Source organism: Mirounga angustirostris, unplaced genomic scaffold (genome assembly GCF_029215605.1).
Source record: "Mirounga angustirostris isolate CCGP_5_RB_7025 unplaced genomic scaffold, mMirAng1.0.hap1 SCAF_3, whole genome shotgun sequence".
Classification (NCBI taxonomy): Eukaryota; Metazoa; Chordata; class Mammalia; order Carnivora; family Phocidae; genus Mirounga; species Mirounga angustirostris.
Window position 1 is genome coordinate 136,022,297 of NW_026991711.1, and position 20,436 is coordinate 136,042,732.

Here is a 20,436-nt window from a genome sequence, read left to right on the forward strand (position 1 = left end):
ACCAAAGGAGAGGAATTCCGCGGGCAGCAGCTGCGGCTACAGAAGTTAAAAAAGAGAGAAGCCCCTTCCACTAATATCTCTAACGACAGCACCGATGTAATTTGTTTTGAATGTTCATTTTTATTGGTGTTCCCTCTGCCAAAATGTGCTTGATTACAGAGGTTTGTCCTGTGATCAGTGCGCACTCCAGACAGGGGAAGGTGCATCGCCGAAGGTTCAACTCAGGCCAGATCAAATCCCGGGCTGTTTAACGCTGAAAGGCTGCATGTTGCTATTAGTGTTAAATATATGGCTAATTATGCGTATGAAAATTAAACATCAGTGTTATGCTAATGGGGCGCCTTCAGCTGCGGATCCGAGCACTTGAGACTACCATTTAATCAAATGAATCAGTAACTAATACATCTGCACGTGTGAACTTTCACAAGATCATTTCCCCGTTCCCATCACACCGCTAAATTATGAAAGAAATAATTATCAACACTTTCTAATTACCTAACAAAGTAATTTGGGATTCACCGTGGGGCTGGCGGGATGGGGAACCAACAGCCCCTCGCAGACAGCGTGGTGCGCGCCACGCCTCGTGGGGGTGGCTGTGTCGTGGCGGCGGCGGGGGGCTTTTGTGCGCTTTTCTGTACCTAGCGCCCCAGAAGATAGAAGGCGCCGTGGCAGCTTTTGCCAGCCCTGCCCCCAGGCCCAGTGGAGCCCGCTTTGGCCACTGGAGATGAGGAGGATCCTGGGCGACAATGAGAGACAAGTCTGTAACCAGATCTGCGAGCCTACCACCGGCCTGGCTTTGCCGCGGGTTTCGGTGGCCCGCAGGACTCCCAAACCCGGGGTACTCTTGCCAGACCCAGGAGGCCGGAAAATGACCCCCTGGTATCCGAGGCTCAAGCCGAACTGAGCCCGCCGGCCCCTCGGCTCCACTCTGCGCCGCGCCCTTGGGGCGAGTGAGCCCAGGGCGTTCGGCGCAGAGGGAGTGGAGGGGAGGGGAGGCGGAGGAAGGTTGGGAGGGAAAGAGGGGGTGTGTGTTCGGGGGAGGGGGCGGTGCGGCCGCCTTTCCTGGGAGGAGAAGCGCGGGTTCCTGGCTCTTCGCGCGCTCTGCTTTAATCAGACCGGTGCAGCCTCGAGCTGGAGTGGCCAGCTGGGCCTGGAGCAATGCGAGCGGGCCCCAGGGAGCGGCGGCGGCGGCGCGGCGGCCGAGTGAGTGAGTTCGCCTGGAGGGCCCCAAACCCGACCCCAGGGATGTGGCAGAGCGGACCCAGGCCAGGGAGGCGCCGCCAAGGAGAGCGCTGCGCTAGGCACACGACTCCCGGGAGGACAGCGCCTTGTTGGCCGCCTCTGGTGCCCCCCGCCCCGCACCCCGCAGTGCGCGACTTTGCGCTCCGAGGCCGCGGCCGGGGCTCCGGAGCCGCGTTAGCTGAGCGCCGGACCGGGTGACTGCGGCTAGGAGAAGCGGTGCCCCTGTCCCGGTGTTGGGGGCGGGCGGAGGGTGGGGACAGTAGTGGGGGGAGGGCGGCTGCGCCGAGCCGCTGGTGGGTTTCTGGGAAGTAAGGCGCGCCGGGGAGGCGGGAGGCTGAAGAGCCACGGGCCGCGGAGGTCCCGGCGCGGGCGCTGCAGCCCATTGTGCGCTCCACACCGCGCGCTCTGTTGCAGAGGAGCCCCGGCCGGGAAGTGTGGACGCGTTTCTCCCGAGGCCGGGCCGCCTCGCCCGCTCTAGTCCAGCGGAGCCGGAGCGCCTCGGACCAATCCCCGGTGATTATGCAAGACAGCGGACCAATCAGCTCCGCCAGCTCATGAATATTTATGACCTTGGCTGAGTCAAAGCTTTGAAGCGAGTTTGGGGAGCTCGGCAGCATCATGCTTAGACTTTTCAAAGAGACAAACTCCATTTTCTTATGAATGGAAAGTGAAAACCCCTGTTCCGCTTAAATTGGGTTCCTTCCTGTCCTGAGAAACACAGAGACCCCCAAAAGGGAAGCAGAGGAGAGAGAGAGACCCACACCCAGACCCCGCGAGAAGAGATGACCATGACCACCATGCCAGAAAGTCTCAACAGCCCCGTGTCGGGCAAGGCGGTGTTTATGGAGTTTGGGCCACCCAACCAGCAAATGTCTCCTTCTCCCATGTCCCACGGGCACTACTCCATGCACTGTTTACACTCGGCGGGCCATTCGCAGCCCGATGGCGCCTACAGCTCGGCCTCGTCTTTCTCCCGACCGCTGGGCTACCCCTACGTCAACTCGGTCAGCAGCCACGCGTCCAGCCCCTACATCAGTTCGGTGCAGTCCTACCCGGGCAGCGCCAGCCTCGCCCAGAGCCGCCTGGAGGACCCAGGTACGTGCGCCTGCCAGGGAGAGGGAGAGGAAAGGGTACGAAGGGAGAGAGGGACAGAAGGAGGGAGGAAGGGAGGGAGGAAGGGGGGGAGGAAGGGAGAGAGAGGAGGGAGAGGGGGAGAGAGAGGTGGGGGTGGGGAGGACGCCGGAGCAATGGAGGTTTCGGGTATCAATCTATGTATGGATCCTTGTCATAGCAAAGAAAAAAAATTTTTTTTTAATTCCACCCAACTCGCAACTATCCAGCAAAGGATAAATCCGAGAGCGTCCCCTGGCACTGTCTGGGCCTCTGGGCGGCTCTGTGCGCCGAGCACACAATGCCCCTTTGGAAAACAGAAACCCACATGTGCACGTATTAGTCTCAGTAATTATTTATTGCGTAGCGCTATAAACAATGTATGCAATTAAGGGTAATTAAACCTCAACTACCGCCTGCAAAAATAGCAAACTTTCTCTGCAAAGGCAGGAACTGCACGCCTGGGAACTGCCCCAGTCCGCCTGCAGCGGCCCGGTCCGGCCCTCGGACTTTACGGGACACTTCCCTGGCTTTCGGAGTTTCTTGCGCGTTCTCTCTCGGCCCAGCCTCTGTCACCCCTCAGTTGCCACTCGCCCTCGGCTCCCCGCACTAAAGGCTGTCCCTGCATTAACAGCAGTCCCCCGCTTCTGCTGTCCCTCCAGGGGCTGACTCCGAGAAGAGCACGGTGGTGGAAGGCGGTGAAGTGCGCTTCAATGGCAAGGGGAAAAAGATCCGCAAACCCAGGACGATTTATTCCAGTTTGCAGTTGCAGGCTTTGAACCGGAGGTTCCAGCAAACTCAGTACCTAGCTCTGCCCGAGAGGGCGGAGCTCGCGGCCTCCTTGGGACTCACGCAGACGCAGGTACCTTGCCGCTGCCCCTCTGCCAAGCGGGCTTCCCGCGGCCGGCCTGCGCCCGGAGCTTCATTTCTCGCTCTCTGGGCCTCAGGGTCGGAGACTGTGTGTGTGTGTGTGTGTGTGTGTGTGTGTGTGTGTGTGTGTGTGTGTGTGTGTGTGTGTGTGTGTGTGTCCGTCCGTCCCACCCCTGGCTCTCCCTGCGTCTCTCTCCTTCCTCCCTAGTTCTCTCTGCCCTGGCTCTGTCGCTGCACTCTGTACTCCGCGCTGCCTGCCGCCCGGCCCTCACTCCCTGGACAATCTGATTAGGGCGCGGAAGGATTTCCCTAGACGTTTTGTTTGGGGACTCTGAGGTCACACGTGCCCGAACAACTGGAACAATAGACGCTGGGCTTAATCCCTTCTTTGCCTTTGAAGTGTGTGGCTAATCACTCAGGGCCTGGGCCGGAGCCTCAGTCTCCCTCCTCCTCCTTCTCACCGGGTTGGGGTAAGGCGAAGTCATTTCCTCCGCCTTCTCGCCTCCCCAGTCCCAGACCCTGGAGGAGGATTGCTCTAAGACTCTGGGGGAGCCCATGGGCTTTCTGATCACGACTGGCGCAGGTTTCCAACGTCTGGGCCCGTATTTGGAGCAGAGCTGGGGAGAGCAAACAGACACTAAGGAAAGGTTGATGTAAGTCCAAATGAAAAGTTTAACGAAACATTTTGGCCTCCTCAGTCAGCCCCCAACTCAAGGGCAGAAAGGATGGAGCAAAGAGAAAGCAGGTGGCATTGCAAATAAATTTCCTCCACTCCTTTCCTCCACTCGGTTCTTTTATTGATGTTCACATTGGACTTGAAGACTCGATGTTGTGCAGGCGCTGCTTCTTCCCCCAGACGATTGCCAGGGTCGCGCTGAGTCCCTGACAAGCGAAGGCCTGGATCCCCCTTAACTCCTCACCACCACGCCCCCTTGGCTCTCTGAGAGCTGGCCCCTGCGGGCCACCGGCGGCCGGCAGCCTGGCCTCTGAGGCTTTGGTTCTTACAGGTGGTGGTGGGGCTCTGTTCCTCCAGCAGGGAGCTGCCCAGTCGCGCAGGGCGGCGAGGGGGATCCTTTCTCCCCTGTCCCACGGCCCCCTTACCTCCCCGACGACCATGGTAGGCACTATGGACCTAGCCGAGTCACATTATTGTCCGCTCTTGCAGGTCAAGATCTGGTTCCAGAACAAGCGTTCCAAGTTCAAGAAACTGATGAAGCAGGGCGGGGCGGCTCTGGAGGGTAGCGCGCTGGCCAACGGCCGGGCGCTGTCCGCGGGCTCCCCGCCAGTGCCGCCCGGCTGGAACCCCAACTCCTCATCTGGGAAGGGCTCGGGCGGCAGCGCGGGTTCCTACATCCCCAGCTACACGTCGTGGTACCCCTCGGCGCACCAAGAAGCTATGCAGCAACCCCAACTCATGTGAGGTTGCCCGCCCGCACCCTCCCGCCTCCTTCCCGTCTCCCCCCCGGCCCGGGCCCCTCCCGCCTCCCGGTCCAACCACCCTGTCCGCAAGCCCTGGGCCTGGAGAGGGGCCCAGGGGCAAAGAAGAAGGAACAGCGAAGGCAGGACGCCCGCCACCTCCTTGGAGTCCCGCGCGGTCTGGACCGGCGACTTCCCGGCGCCCACGCCCTCGCCCTCGCCCCGGCCTAGGCCGCGCGGTGACAGCAGACAGCGGCCTCCGAACGCAGGCACAAGCTCCCGAGGCAGCCAGAGCAGCAAGACGAGCCAGCCGGACCCGACTCGCCGACCCTCAGCTACGTGGGACTATCAGGAAAAAACAAAACAAAACAAAACAAACAAACAAAAAACACCCACAAAAAAAACAATGTAGAAAAAGCAAAAGCTTTTTTTTTTCTGTTCTGTCTGTCTCTTGTCTCCTTTCGCTCTGTATCTGTGCGCTGACGAAGTCGAGGTCCTCGTCTGTCCGCTGTCCTCGTTCTGCGGCCTCTGAAAAAAGTCACCAGGTCGGAAGAGGCTCGGGCCGCCGGCCGCCCAGTTCCACATGCTGGGACGTTTTGTCCTTTCGGACCTTCTCCTGGGCCTGCCTAACCATCTGGGTAGCTCGTTCGGGAATTGGGGGAAATTGGAGGGAGGGGGTTTTATTTATTGAGAAATGGACTTCGCCTGAGGGTGAATGTTGGCCAATTCGCAGTTCTGTGGGGCGCGAGGAGCGCATGGTCCAAAAGTACCGATTATTTCAAACGCACTCGGAAAAACGAATAAGGAGGACCCGGTGATTTTTAACGTATACAGTAACTTTTGTACTTCGCTGGTATGGAGAGGTTGGAACCTAATGCTTTGCATTTTTACATGTTCCACATTATTTTTAAAAGGAAAAAAAAAAGAGAGAGAGAAATGAAGCCAACATAATATTCTCATCTCGGGGAAAAACACTTGGTCGCTTTGCCCAGACAAGAAGATCCCAATTCCCTCCTCCGGAGCTCGAGAGAGGACCGATGGGCAGTGAAGAAAAAACAGGCAGTCATAAACGAGTGCCCTAAAGCCGGTGAGCTTTAAAGACAGACAAAAGCAGCACTAATCCCCAGAGGCTCGACCACAGAATAACGCCAGGCAGCACCCTGGACGCCCAGTCTCCAGTGCAGGATCTAATCGCTGTACATATTATTATTGTTGTTAATTATTATTGTTATTATTATTGTTCCGTAAACATGTTGCACAAGCTTAGCTTTTTTCCGTTCTGTTGTGTGTGGCTGTAAAACCTGATGCTTTGTGAAATGAGAATCTTGACATTTTACTTGTGAAATTTGGAAAATGTGATCAATTGAAATCAACCGTGTTTTGTGTTCTCTATGTCAAAGTTTAGTTTTATATTGAGAATGTTAACTTATTGCTTTGTATCTTGGAAAAAAAGAACTTTGTAAATAAGTTATAAAGTTTCTTTGAGACAGTAAAATTATGGTTTCGAGAAAGAACTGCTGTCTGATGTGCTGTGTGAGGGGGTGCTGTGGGCTGGGCCGGGCCTTCACCTCTGGGACAGATAACGCAGGCGTAGAGACTCCTGGCTCCGGACATACCAGAATAAAGGGGAAGGCCCTCCTGAGACGTTGGGACTGTTCATCTTGCTCTGCTTCTGGCCCCCAAGGGGTCTGATCCCTACCTGGGTTGGAAGGGTGGGCAGCGACTGTCTGGCAAGGGTCCTTGGGGGGTGGGGGATCAGGAACAGGTGCTGTGTGACAGAGCGGGGTCTCAGGAACCAAAGGGACTGTGAAGGCTGGCTGAGAGATGAAAGCAGAGCTCAAAGGCAGCCCGCATGGGAGACTTGAGTGCCATCCCACACCCAGTTACTTCTCCGGAAGCCTAGAAGACTGAAAGCAGAGACGCTAGGCTTTGCCCCCTCGCCATCGCGGCGGTCTGGCCTTCCGGCTTTTGCTGGCCCCTAGGGCGCTAGATCCCGACGAGGAAAAGATGCGGCCAGACACCGGAAAGGGGCCGAAGGACTCGTCTGTCGGGCTACACCCGGTCAATCAGTAAGCTACGGGGGACAGTCCTAAGGCGCCACCTGGGCCCCTCCACAGTCACCCTCACCCGTCGGGCCCATCCACAACGAGAAACCCCTTCCCTCCTAATGATCTCCAGCTTCTCTCCGTGCCTCAGATGGAAATGCCAAGGGAGGGGCTGGAGGGCTCCGCTGACTCCTTGGAACCCAGGAGCTGGCCGAGTCAAGACCCCCCCACCCTAGCCCGACAGTCCTGAGGCCAGGTCAGTAAGGGGGCACCTCCAGTGGAACGTTCCGATGAATTCTCTCCAGGAGAAAGTGGACTTCGAGCAACTAGAACCAGCCTGGCTCCCTCCACCCGGTGGCCCGGCGTCTCACCCCAACCTCAACCCCCGACCCCACCGCCGAGCCGAGGAAGCTCAGGGAAGCTGCGGGGCCCCGACGGGCTGCTTTGAGCGATTCCCGCTTCCCTCGCACTCGCCTTGCGACACTGCTTCCTGCGGGCTGGCCTTCCGCCTTTGGGGGGCCCTTTGCAGTGCGCGGTGGGGAGCAAAGCGGGGAAGGCAGTGATCTGTGTTGTGACAAGCACCCATTTTTCAATTGGTGCTGGTGAAAGAGCAGATGCTCCAGGCTCTTCTGACGCCCTTTGGGAAGGGGAGGGGAAGTGGTGGAGGGGCGGTGATGGAGGGAGCCGGGGAAATAGTGGGGGATGGAGCCGGGGACCTCGAGGCCCCATCAGGGCCTGGGATTGGGGCTTTTCCTCTCCTGCAGGTCTCCAGAACCCGGAACGCAAATGGGGGAGATCATTAGCAGGAGCGGACGGGCCTCAAAGCTGAGAGGGAACAGAATTTCCCAGGCTGGGTTCGGCAGCAGCCGGGGTAGGGACCTTCCGGGATTTGGTTTTCCCTGGAGACGTGACTTTGCTAGAGGGGAGGTTTTGGTGGGTTGCTCTTACACATCCAACTCCGGTGCGGCAGCCAGGGCCCAGTGCCTGAAGCCACAGGCAAAATCTGTTTGGTCAAGCGGATTTTAATATTTTGAGATATTAGCTTATACTAATTTAATAATCTCTTGCTAACAGTTCAAATAGAGAAATTATTAGTTTTAGCTCAACGAAGGCGGTCTTTAGTTAGGCTCTATTATAATTATAAGCGGTTGCACTTTTTAAAAATGTTAATCTCAATATAGGCCTAATTAATGCTGCCTTGTTACTGACAAGTAGTTCATCAAATATCTGATTCAAAGATTTTCATAATGAGTATATTAATTAAACTATGAATAATCTAAAGGTGGTTATATTTAAACAATACCTCATTATAATGATTAAATACTGATTTCGAATATTATGTCTTAACAATTGTCACTTAGAAAACACAACCTTTCCTTATGTATGAGTCTGTAATGGCAAAATGCAATTTTGGGATTTTTTCCCCCTTGTTCAAAAAATGTGAACCTCATTTTAAAACACTTCTGAAATAGGTTACACACAGCTTAATGATTATCAAAATGACTCTTTTCTGCAAAAAAAGACCCCAAAGTGCGCGTACAGCTGCAAACCCAAGAGGGTCAGCATCATTTCACTGTATTCTCTTCTTGATTACAAGCCGGGCCCATCAAACACAACATAATTACAGTAATTTCAGGTTTATTTATTCTAATGCAGTTTCCCCATCTCTCTGGTAATTATGAGCAATTTTTTCGCCCAGGGAATCTTTTTGCATTAACAAAAGAGATAACGCACTGAAAGCCAAATTTGCTGTGCATTGAGAAAAGGGGGGAAAAAAAATCAAATAGGTGCGAGCTGCCATCTCTGCAATTCTCCGGTACCGAAGCCGGCAAATTGCTTGCAGGTGTATGGAGCAAGCTTGTCAATGGCCAGGCCTCCAAATTAGCAAATGCACAGCGTCGAAGTAGTGAAGACAGACTTAGCAAAATTGCCAAACAACAGATACCTCTTTAATATCTTCTCTCACACTAGCTCTAAAAGGGGCAGGGGTGGGGGGTGTAGGGGCACAAGCAATAATCCCCAGCCCCCTTCTCACTGGTCTTGGCTTTCATAAGCCTGGGACTGAGTGGTCCTGCAAGTGGTAGTCTAGTTGTGCAAGAACCCAGCTACTAAATCTAGGCAATATTTTAAAAATATGAGATTGGAAACATGTTTATAGTTCACAGCTTTCCTTCATTGATTATTATGTTTTATATTTCTTTCTTTCTTTTTGGGATCCAAACCTGGGCTGGGTCAGATGGCTCTTCAGCCTTCCCTGTTCTTTGCTAGTTTTAAGAGCTGCAAAAAGTTTAAAAATTCCTCTATCTATATGCACAGAAATACGAATTTATTCTTAGAATCATTTGATGGAGATATTAACTAAATCGCTCCTCTTGAAGAAATTGTCCATTTCTGTCACCAATGGAAAGGTAGGTCTGGGTGCTGGATATAGAACCTGAGATACTTGATCCCAAGAAAAACTGAGAGGAAAGAAGCAACCCAGGTCCCCAGCTATACATTTTTTTATCCTGTTATCCATCTCCTTCGTTCTGTATCTTTTAAAAACCGATTTCAGAATTCTCTGGGTTTTGTCAAGCCACCGCCTGGGTTAAACATCCTGAAATCACAGGCTAAAGCGAACTTTTCTGTTCCTCATCCCGCACAAGCCAAAGGCACCTCCATCAAATGCAGTATGGAGGGTAAGGGTCTGTCCCTCCCATGACTCAAAGAAACCCTCCTTCAGTCCCCAGCTCCACAGCAGACCCAACTCGTGTAGACAGGCAAACGGCTCTAAAGGGTGCCTTCCCCAGGCTCAAGAAACCTGTCACCCACACCCACTCCTTTGCTACCCCCGCCCTCATCCCCCAACCTTCAGGGATTAACACTTCCTGAAACATCAAGTGTTTTTATAAAAAGGAAAAAAAATAATCCTGACATCGCTGACAAGAAGTTTTGATGGAAGAATTAGCTGGTGCATACATAATCACTCCCCCACCCTCCTACTCCCGGAGCGGGAGCCACCACGGCGGGCGCAGCTCAGCCTTCCAACCCTCTGAAAAATGAAACCAGTTTCCACCCTTACCTTCTTCAGTGTCAATTTCAGATAATCTGGACACAATCTTTGCTAGATCAAATCAAAAGGGTCGAAGGCGGCATTTGGCTGGGAGAATGACCGGAAAGAAAAGGCAAAAAAGGGGGGGGGGAAGGAGGAAAAAAAAAAGAAAAGAAAAATAGGAAATACAAAACCGACCAAACCAGATCAAAACAAAACCAGAAAACCAAAAAGAATCCCCCAGCCCCATCCTCCTATCCTGAGAGTAAAGAGTGGAAAGAGGTCTCCAGGACCAGGCGCCTCCGAGCGCCGCAGGCTTTTTGCAGCGCTGCGCTTGCAGAATAGGACTGAAATTTTCGGCTATATAGCCTCTGTCTTTATAGCTGATGAAAAAAATTGCAGATTATTAGCATAAATGTTTACTCTTCATTACGCTGATGACATTGTGCACTCGAGATCTTGGTAATCTTTGGGAAAATTATGAGTAATTTTTAAAAATTTTAAAGCAGCAGCAGTTACCATGCAATTCAGGCTAATTCTGCGTAGGCTACGAACGGATATAATTATCGAGGAGTCAAGATGTTATGCTAAAAACTATGCATTGATATTCCCATTTATTATGTACATACAACTTTGACAATGTTGATGCTTGAAATAGCAGGAAATTGTCTTGCGCAAAAATTACAGTCCATATTAGGACATCTGAAATTGCGAAGAATTATATAGTAATTGCAGGCTTTCAGATGGGAGAGCCAGAATGCTCAAACTAGTGCAAATGTGGATAAAATTACAGATCAGAGCAAAAATTAGGGAAAAAGGGGGTCTGGGATTTTTCAGGTTGGCTATAGGATTCCGGAAGTGTCTAATGCCACATGATTGCTGCAGCTTTAGGGGAGACATTCATGCCTCAAATAGCGCCTTGGCCAGGGTGGCTTTAATTGAATTTCTTGGGCTTTTTCTTTTAATAGGGGCAAATGAGAAAATTGGCCACCTAAGGCAAATTTTCACTGTTCTCCTCGTGAACATGTCGAGAAGAGAATCCCTTTCCCCGCGTGCCTGCCTTTCCCGGTTTGGATGCCACGGAAGCCCCAGGCCCCCACCCTAAATGAGGCAACGATCAAGAAAGTGACCGAGCCCTACCTCCCGCACCCTCATCCCTACACTCCTTCCTTTCTTATTTCCATTTCTACCCTCCTTCCTTCGGCCCCTTTCCCGGATTCTCGCAAACCCCCTTCACAGAGCAGCCGGGTTGGGCTCGGGAGTTTGCAGGCCGGGGGGCGGGAGGCGGGGAGTGGGGTGCGGGAGCAGCGGTCGGATTGAGGAGTTGGTGTGGATACGAGCCTGCTATTTGGAGGCTTTGGGATGAGGAGGGAAGAAGCTGAGGGTTGTCGGGGCCCGCCCCGCGGCCCCCTAGGCCCTTCTTTGGTCTCTACCGTTCCGGAGATAGCGCCCCCCAGAAACACACACTCCGCACTTGGGCGGCGCTTCTCTCGAGCGCTGAGACACCCTGCGACTTTAAGAAGCTGAGGCCAGGGCGGCGGAGGGATGGGGCGGGGCGGGGGCTGCCCCGGAGGAGGGGGCGACGCGGCGGCTGCGGGCGGGAGAATCCTTCTGGTGCGCGGCCACCTCTCGGAGCATCCTAGACTCGGTCGAGTTCCAGGGCCAGAAGTCCCCATTGTTCCGTGAGCGACGATTTCATTTCTAGGGTGTCTGAGACTCCTGCACCACCAAAAGGAGGGCAGGAACGGGAATGTGGGAAGCCCGCCCAGTTTGCGCCTACGGGCCCAAGTCGGCCCTCTGGGATGACCCCAGAGCTCTCCAAGTCCAGTCTCCCCCTCCCTCTCGCCTCTTCTCCGTCCCCTAAGTTCTAATCTTCTGTCCTGCAGCCCCCGCTTGCCCCACGCAGCTGTTCTCCACCTTCCCGGGCTTCACACCTGATCCTCGCCCTCCCCCGCCCCCCAACTCCTGGTGCTGGCCGGACCCGACCCGGGACGCAGCTGGTGGCCCCAGGGCTCCTGAGGATCCCGCTAACGGCCTCCGGACAGTCGCGCGAGCGCGGCCACACTGCCCGCAAATCGCGAAGACTCAGTAGTGTTTGCGGTCTGGCCCGACCCTGGGGACGAGTGAGCGAGCAGTCGGAGTCGGAGCCGGAGGCGGCCCCTGGAAGAAAGGTCTCTAGAGACTGTGCCTGTGTTCTCACGTGGAGGCTCCAAGACCTGCCTGCGCTTTCTTTTCGGGAAACATCTCGTCTCCCCCGCCCCGCCCGGGCCCAGGCCCCAGGGCGGAATGTAACATCTTGTAATGTGGCAATCACTGCCAAACCCTTCCCTGCGAGGGGAGCTCCCGCCAGGGGGGCCTCCGCATCCGCCCCCGCTGGGGTGTCTAAGGGGGGAGGGGAAGGGGCAGCAGGAAAGGCGCTCGGGGCAGACCCCAGGTGGGGAAGGAGGTCACGGCAGAGGGAGGCTGTTTGGGGTGTCATGACCCTGCCAGAACGCACCAGTCTCCGGAAAGCCTGGTCCGACAGGGCCAGGGGCGCACGTAACTGGAACCTCAGGATCGCGCCCCATCCCCTGGCTTCTGGGGACCCCAAAATCGAATGCAAGGGAGGTATTTTAGGAGGAAGCGAAGATCTGTAGCTTCGTTCTCAAAGAGGTGTCTGATCCTAAACCGGTCTAAGGCACTGGTGGTCGCTGTCCCTTGGCGGGAAAGGAACCGGCTTTTGACTTTTGAGCTGGAGCTTGGGACGGGGACGCGGGGGTGGGCTGTGTGGGAGTGGGGGAGTTGCTCCTGGGTTTTACTGTCAGTGAGCACGACTTTTTTTTGAAAGGCAAGGGGAATTCCTGGTCCCCAAGATCGTTCCCCTTCCAGGGGGCTTCTAACACTGGAGGGGACCATTCCACCACATCTGCACTCCTCCCTTTACCCCTCTTTCCCTCCTCCCCCCTTCTACCGCTGAACTGTTTGTAAACAAAGCTCCAGTTTTGCAGCGCACTCTCCGCCCCCATCAAACCTGATACTTCCCCCAAACTCGCCCCACCAGTCTCGGAAATTCTTACACAGGACGGATATTCACAATTTTCACAAGTAATCCTGAAAGAAAGCCGAGGGGGAAGCCTCCTAAACGGTCCCACATTGCAGCCGCTCTGATTAGGCCCGGGATCCGTTCCCTTTCTTCTCTGCTCTCCGCAGCCCGGGAGCCGCGGGGCGGGCGGCGGGAATTCGGGGCAGCGGGAGGGGGGGTGTCTATGCCCCGCGGAGCACCCGGGGCTGGGTGGCCTGCAGCCCTGCGCGCGCTGAGGGCGGGGGGGGGGGGGGGGGCGGGAACGGGAGGAGAAGTGGAAGAGGGCGCGCCCAGGCTGCCAGCCTCGGGAATTGGAACTCAATACCAGCGCTCTGCCAGAGTTCCGAGCAACCCTGCCAGGGGGTGGAGCAGAGAGCGCCGGGCACCCCTCACTCTTCGGCTTCCCTCCCCCTGCTTCCCGGCGCTTGTCATATCCTGTCTCTGGCCTGATATTTCACGCGAGCAAATGGAAGGGGATTACAATGAAGATTTATGTGTGTTCCGAGCGCGACCAGTTTCCCAGTGTAGGGAGCCGTGATCGCGGCTTCCCATTTCCATTTTTCATTCGCGCTTTGGGGAGCGCAGTCCCGCGCGCGGGGGGTTGGGGGGGGAGCGTGTCTGCTCGGCGGCGGGCTGATCACAGGGCTCCGCGTCTCTCGGCGGGCCGTGAGACTGTGAGAAAGACTTGCCAGCTCGTTGCCCCCGGCGGGGCTGGAGCCGGCCCCTGCCTCCCCCAGCCGCGCTTTGTTTGTCCCCTCGCTCACCCTCCCCCTCCCCGCTCCCTCACTTCTGGGACCTGGGCGCATCCTCGCTTTCGCGTCTCTTTGCCCTTCTCGGGGTCTGCGGAAACGCCCCCTTCCTCTGGCCCCTGCACCCTCCTGCTCTCTGCTTCGCGGGCTTCCCGGGGAAAGACGCGCCGTGGCCTGGCGCGACCCCGCCGCCGCCGGGTGCCAGGTTCGGTGACTCCAGCGAGTCTGTGGGGCCTCGGCCCACCCCGGAGCTGGGGCCGCCCGCCCTCCCGGCTCCCAGGCTCGCTCATGCCAAGGCCTGTTGCGTGATTCCAACTTGGGCTGACATTCCCTGCCCCGGGCGCTCCGGCGTAGGCCTCTTAATCATCTTGTCTGCTGCAGATCCTCGACACCAGCCAATTTACTGCCCCGTCTCTCTTCGCTGGTTTCAGGAGGGGGAGGGGAGTGCGCGCAAAGGAGGGGAGGGCACATTCAACCGCAGGAGGAAGGCTGGCACCAGCTACTGGCACTCAAAGAAAACCACGGAATTTGGAGCTGGGGGATGGGGGTCTGCTAGGCAGCGGCTGCTTAGAGAAGCTAGAATCACGGGGTCAATGAGCTTCAGCTCAGGCCTTCCTAGCCTGGGAAAACAATGCAGGAATGTGAATGGACACTGGATTTGTAACCTCCCTGTCTTTCCCAGAGCCCCACTCCCTGACCACACTCTGTTGTAAGCTAGACTCCATGCAGGGCCCAAAACTATCTGGCCAGAAAAGACAGGATTTGTGTCAGGATGATGCCACTGAACCTGGAAAGTCACCCCCATCTCTTGTCTGCTTTTTGGCAGAGGTTATCTGAAGACATGCAAGGATGGCCTGAATAGCCATCCTAGAGGAGAGGAGGCCTGGATCTGGCTAGCAGGGTTCTCTGGCCTGCCCCTAAATTCCTCTCCAGTAGAAGCTGGTCCTTTCAGGGGGGGTGGCTGAGGTTCAGGTTCTCATATAAGAAGGGCTCTGAGCTCTCTCAGCTCTAGAGTGCTGCTCTCCCACGTGAGGTGAAGCTGGAAAGGCCTCTGGGTAAGTCTGGGCCTCATAATCACAGGCATGAGTAAAGCCTCCCTCTCTGGGGGACATTGGGACAAAACAATGTGCTACTAATAGCAAAAATGAGTGCTTACCATGTGCCAGGCACTGTGTTACATCATTGTCTCACTATATGCTCACAAAAACTCTGAGATAGCTGTTATTCTTTCTCCTATCTTATAGATCGGCAAACTGCAGCACAGAGAGGTTAACGTGAGTAGCCCAAAGTCACAGAATCAGTGATGAAAACTAAGATACTTCCGTTGTAGGCCTCAGTGCTTTGAAGGAAAGGGACTTCTAGTTCAGGCCTGCATTACCCACCTACCCCTGGCCTTTGCAGAGAATGACAGAAAGTAGGGTCACTTCCCACACTGGAAGCTGGTTGGGTGGGACCCCAGGTGGAAGGCAGAGCTGAATGGTGTGTGGGCCTTTCCCCTCAGAGAATGTGAGGTGGAAGGGGGCCACCCCCACAGCAATGTGCATCAGTCCCTGGGCGAATGTGCCTGTGTGCTTGAGCGTGCCTATATGGGTTTGTGTATCAGTGCATGCGAAGATGCGCGGGCCTGAATGCGTGTGTGACTCAGTAGGAGTGTGTGACTGTGAGTGTGTGTACGAGTGAGAGTATGTGATAGTACAGATGTGACTGTAAGAGTCACAGAGTGTGATTGTATGTGTTAGCGCAGCCCTGTATGCCGGAGTCGCCCTACATTCCAGAGCAGCCAACCGAGTTTCCCGCGGGCCGGGTGACTCACCGAGTTCTCAGCTCAGCCGGCCCCAGAAGGGCCACGGGGCAAACGGAGGGGAGGGTCCAATGTAGGGGTCTGACCCCGGCTTCGGCAGCGCTCAGGCTGCGCCTGCGGGTCCCCTGCGGCGGCTCGGAAGCGCGGCCCGGCGGGCACCACCGGTGCGGGGGCGGCAGAGACCGCCCAGGCACGGGCCAGTGGCGCCGGCGCTGGAGGGGCCCGGCGGGCAGAGGCTGCAGCCGCCCCGGCGCTGAGTGACTCACCGCGCCTCGAGCTGGCAAAGCCCGCGCCAGGACTCGAGTGCCCGCCGAGCGTGAACATTTCCGGGAGGCCCCGCGCCGAGCGCGCCTGCTCCCGCCTCGCCGCGCCTCACCGCTCTCGCAGCTTCTGAAAGATGTGTCACTCTTGGCCGGCCAGGTTCCCCGCCCGCGCTGAGGCTCGAGGGTCCGGGTCATGACACCAAGGAACAAGCGCACACATCCAATGAAAACAATAATTTATTTAAATAATCTCTTCATATTGTAAAATCAACATTAAGAAGCATGTTGTTTTCATAATAAATAACCCCAAAATACCTTTCACTTCAAGAACAAAGACTTTAGGGTAAGATAAAACAAAACCAAATCAGTAGCTTAGTTTAACTGAGAAAAATTTCAAAGGGAAAAATAAAATGGAGGGGTTGCTGAGGTCACTGCTAAACCGCAGTTTTCACAAGTGGGGATTTACAAAAAAGTCTGAAAAGACGAGTATTTTTATACAAATAAATCAGTGGGAAAATCTGCACAGACACCTTTATTTACAAACTATGTCGAAGTCCAGCCTAACCATCCTGAATAGGTTTTAAAAAAGATAATTTAAACACATTTTTTTTTGCAGTGTCCGCATATTAAAAAATCATTTTTCCCCCAACATCAAAATGAGGTCATCCGCAAAGGCACCTAAACTTTTAAAAAAATAAAAATAAAAAAACTCCACTGGTGATGGAAGAGGAGAGAGCTAAGGGAGCGTTCCTGGGGGAGATCTAAGGCGGGGCAGAGTGGGGCTCCGAGGGCTGGAGACAGCAGGGCAGAAAAAAAGCGGCGGGCCGCCCGGGTCACGGGGCCGTGTGGGGGAGGGCGCGCAGGCCGGGGAGGTCAGTCAGCCCAGCCGACTGGAGCTGGGCCTGGGGGCGGGCACGGAGAAAGGAGCCTCAGAGCACCCTGGAAGCCTCGCGGGCGGGGGAGGCGTCCCTCCCCCCGGACTCAGCTCGTGGCCCGCGGCGAGGAAGGCGCCCGACCGCCTCGCGGGGCGCGGAGGGGTGGGGGAGGCATGTCCGAGGCGGGGCTCAGGTCGGAAAGGCGGCCAAGGCGGGAGGCCTTGCCGGGGGCCTCGAAGAACCTTCCAGTTCCCGGCCGCTCGGTGGCCGCGCTAGGGAGCAGGGCCCGTGGCAGGCCATCCCGGGCCGCTCGTCCCTGAAGTTGGGAGGCGTCCGCGGGCCAGCTGGAGGGACCCTCTGGCTCTTGGGGCGAGCACTGAGGATCACCGGTCTCTGCTCTCTCAGTCTCTGGCGCAGTCTCCCTCGGGTTAGAAAATCGTCCCCGCGCTCACCGGGGCGCCCCCGCCGCCGTGGTGGTGGTGGTGGTGGTGGTGGTGGTGGTGGTGCGGCTGCGGGGTCTGCGTTGGGTGCAGCAGCGGCGCGGCGGCCTGCAGGTGTGAGGCAGGGCCCGAGGCCTGGTGGTACCACGGGTAGTTGCCCAGGAAAGCCGAGGCCGCGCTGCTCGGGCTGGAGCCCGAGCTGCCCGCGCCGCTGCCGCCGCTGCCCGGGCCGCCGCCGCTCCCCATCCGCTGCTGCGCGCTGAAGTCCCAGGAGGCCGGCGCCGACACCGGCGGCGAAGCGCAAGGTGGCGAGGTGCTGGCCCCTGGGTGCTGTTCCGAAGGGATCTCACCGCTTTTCCACATCTTCTTGAACTTGGACCGGCGGTTCTGGAACCAGATTTTCACCTTTGTGGAAAAGGGACCCGAGCGTTAGTGGAAGAACCTGATCTGGGGCAGGGGAGGGGAGGAGGCAAGCACGCTGGGCAGGTAAGCGGATCACGTGCCGAGGCCTCGGAGGCTGGGATGGCTCCCACTCTATTGGGAGGGAATCTCAGAAAGTCGGAGACAGCTGGTGTGGGTGCACCGTGGTGATGGTGACGGGGGAGAGGGTCAGGAGGGCCAGTTATTTTACCCGCTTCATCAGTTTCGCGCGGAAAGACTGTGAAAGCGGATTTCTGCCCACCCCGGTCCTTTCGTTTTCTCACACGCCGCGCCCCCCCACCCCCACCCCCCGGGGGGGATTTCAGCTTCACGCGTAGAAGTTTAGGCCGCTCAAGGCGCGGGCCTCGTAATCCTTAAAAATTTTTAAAACGTTGTCCTGACCCCGCCTGCTTCCCAGCCATCCCAGACCAGAGCGCTCCTCGTTCCCCTCCAGGCCGGGAGCCCTCACCTGAGTCTGGGTGAGGCCCAGAGACGCCGCCAGCTCCGCTCGCTCGGGGAGTGCCAGGTATTGAGTCTTTTGGAAACGCCTCTGAAGAGCCGCCAGCTGGAAACTGGAGTAGATGGTGCGGGGTTTCCGGACTTTCTTTGGCTTCCCATTCACTATCCGGATTTCAGGCTCGAGGTCCTCTTTCTCTGCAACGCAACGCAATCGTGAGAACAGCGCAACCGGGGGCCCCAAACAGTTCCCGCTGGGCGTAGGGGCCTGGCGTGGGACTTGGCCTCAGCCGGGAAGCGGGTTCTCCGAGACGCAGCGGGGCGCTCAGACTCAACTTCGCTAAGTGCGGACTCGCACCGCCACGGAACCCGGGAGCTGGATTCTCCGGGAAGGGGAAGAAGGAGCCAACCGGAGAGAAAGAAGGAGCAGGTGGTAAGGAAATGGGGTTACCATGAAGCATGCACCGCGCGCCCACTCGGCCCCCCAAGGCCACCCGGTCCCACCAGCCGAGCACCGAGGGACGTACCCAGTGACCCCCCCCTCCCCCCACCCCGCAGATTGGTGGTTGAGAAGGGTAAAAGGCGCAGGGCGGGCAGGGAGTGGTCAGTGTAAACGCCAGGGTTCCGGATGGATCCCCGACCCAAACCATTTTATCCCACCCATCCCAGTAACGAGACTGACTTGTCGCCCATGACGCCAGCGTTGTGCGTACCAGGTTCGTTGTTGGCCGGGGAAGAACTGGTCCCGTAGGGTGCGTAGGAGGTGTAGGCGGCGGTGTAGCCCAGGTCGTAGCCGCTCTTGGCCGAATAAGGGACGTTGTTGAGGCCGCTGGCGTGGTACTGGTAGGAACCCATGTGCGCGTAGGGCGAGCCCCCACTGCCGCCGCCGCCCGCCGGGTGCTGCTGGTTGGTGTAGTAGCTGCTGTCGGTAGCTGTGGATACCGGGAGTGTGGGCGACTCCTGGGGCTTGTGGAGGCTGCTGCCGTTGCTGCCGCCGGGGCCAGCGCCGCCGCCGCTTGGGGGCTGCTGGTGCTGGTGGTACGTGCTGGAGGCCGTGATCTGGGCTGAGTGCATATCAGCCACCAGATTGTCAAAGACTCCAGTCATCCTGGCCCGGGACGGGAAAGAGCAGGGGTGGCGGGCGCGAGGGGGGAAGCGAGGCGCCTCCTCCGTCTCTCCCTGTCCCCTCCAGCAGCCAATGTAATTACGGGGGGTGAGGGAGGGTGGGGAGGAAAACAAGAAATGTGGCAACGGTCTGGGCAACTCCTCCTCCGGGGGAGGCGATCACCGTGCGCTGCTCGGGACAGCTGCCGCCGGCCGCATCCTCTCTCCGCCTCTCTACCCGCTCGGCTTCTTGCCCAGCGCCGGCTCGGGCGGGGGGCGGGCCGTGGAGGGGGCAGGGGTGGCGGGGCCGGGCCAGGGCTCCGGGAGGCGGGAGCAGGTGAGCAGCCCAGAGCGGCCTTACGATTGTCTGCGGGGCGGGTTCGGGCAGGGTGGGCATTTAACACTCGTCACGTGAGCGCAGGCGACGTCACCTGGCAACAGCCAATCCCAAGCGCCGGGCCGCGGGGCTACGGGCGCTCGGGGACGCCCGGCCGGGGGGCTGGTGACACAGGGCGGGCGCTGCGGCTGCTGTGGTTGCGGGTGCAGACAGGCCGCTGCTGAATGTGAGCAGCGAGGCGAGGGATTGGGGAAGGGGCGCGGTGGGGAGTCAGGGTGGCCAGCAGCAGTAGGACCGAAGGCGTGAGGACGGAGACTGGCTCAGAGGAAGAAGACACGGGGTCTCCCATCCCATTCTGTGTTCAAGGGCCAACCAGTCCCGATGATTCGTATCTTCCTGTCCGGGGTCAGCGTTCAAACATTAATCAAAGCGGTGCCCAGAGTCGGGCCGGGTCTGGCTCCGCTTTTCCTCGAAGTGTCTGGCAGTTACTCACTCTTGTCAGTCATTCGGCACTTGACAAAGTCAATTGATTTAAATTATCCATAAACCACGTATAATAATACCTACTTCCACATACTGGCTAACCAACCCACAGGAATATTAGGCAATTAATTAGATAATGTTTAAACGATTTTTTTCTTGTTGCTTGCGTGAAAAGCTATATAAATTCAAAGGTATTCTTATTAATGATATATTCGAAACCATATTTTCCTTGTACTTTCCTGATAGGACGAGACTTCGAGCAATTATGTATATTTGATGGTTAACTGACAGGTCAAAAGCGATCCCAGGAATTTCCTCTCTAGGTTGGAACGCTAGATCAGATTGACCAGATGGCCTTCAAAGTTCGTTCTAATTCTAAATTCCATATTTTTATGACAAAGAAGTGGCCTAATAGGTGAGAGAGTCTTCTCGATGCTACAAGTCTTGGTAAGCTTACAGAAACAAATAGAAAAAAGTTTTATCTCAAGCACTTAACCCTATTTTACGGTTCTTTCAGTTTAGGACCCTGTTTCGTCCTGTCATTGCAATTTCTTCTTCTTTTAAATCTGAAGTGGCGACTTCCCCCATATCAGTATTTCCTAGCGGTTGGGGACCGTGGCCCGGAGTTGAGAGACACTCGCCTTACTGGACTCCCCAAATTCGCAGTTCCCGCGGCAGTGCTTGCCTTGTGGCGACACCTGCTGGAGACATGCGTGGTTGCAGCGGGCCCAGT

At 56.6% G+C, this 20,436-nt stretch overlaps 2 protein-coding genes across 2 annotated transcripts; one reads left to right on the plus strand and one right to left on the minus strand.

Annotated features, from left to right (window-relative positions):
• Window positions 1-1,702: 1,702 nt before the first annotated feature.
• On the plus strand, window positions 1,703-5,323 carry DLX1 (distal-less homeobox 1). The gene is made up of 3 exons (XM_045867402.2): window positions 1,703-2,337; window positions 3,015-3,214; window positions 4,388-5,323. The coding sequence occupies exons 1-3, from the start codon at window positions 2,025-2,027 to the stop codon at window positions 4,640-4,642; spliced, it is 768 nt and encodes a 255-aa protein (XP_045723358.1). The 5' UTR covers window positions 1,703-2,024; the 3' UTR covers window positions 4,643-5,323.
• Window positions 5,324-15,814: 10,491 nt separating this feature from the next.
• DLX2 (distal-less homeobox 2) lies at window positions 15,815-19,239 on the minus strand. Its single transcript, XM_045867401.2, has 3 exons — window positions 18,493-19,239; window positions 17,793-17,977; window positions 15,815-17,308 (listed from the first exon to the last, which is right to left on the minus strand). Exons 1-3 carry the CDS (start codon window positions 18,884-18,886, stop codon window positions 16,892-16,894), a joined length of 996 nt encoding a protein of 331 aa, XP_045723357.1. The 5' UTR covers window positions 18,887-19,239; the 3' UTR covers window positions 15,815-16,891.
• Window positions 19,240-20,436: the final 1,197 nt, after the last annotated feature.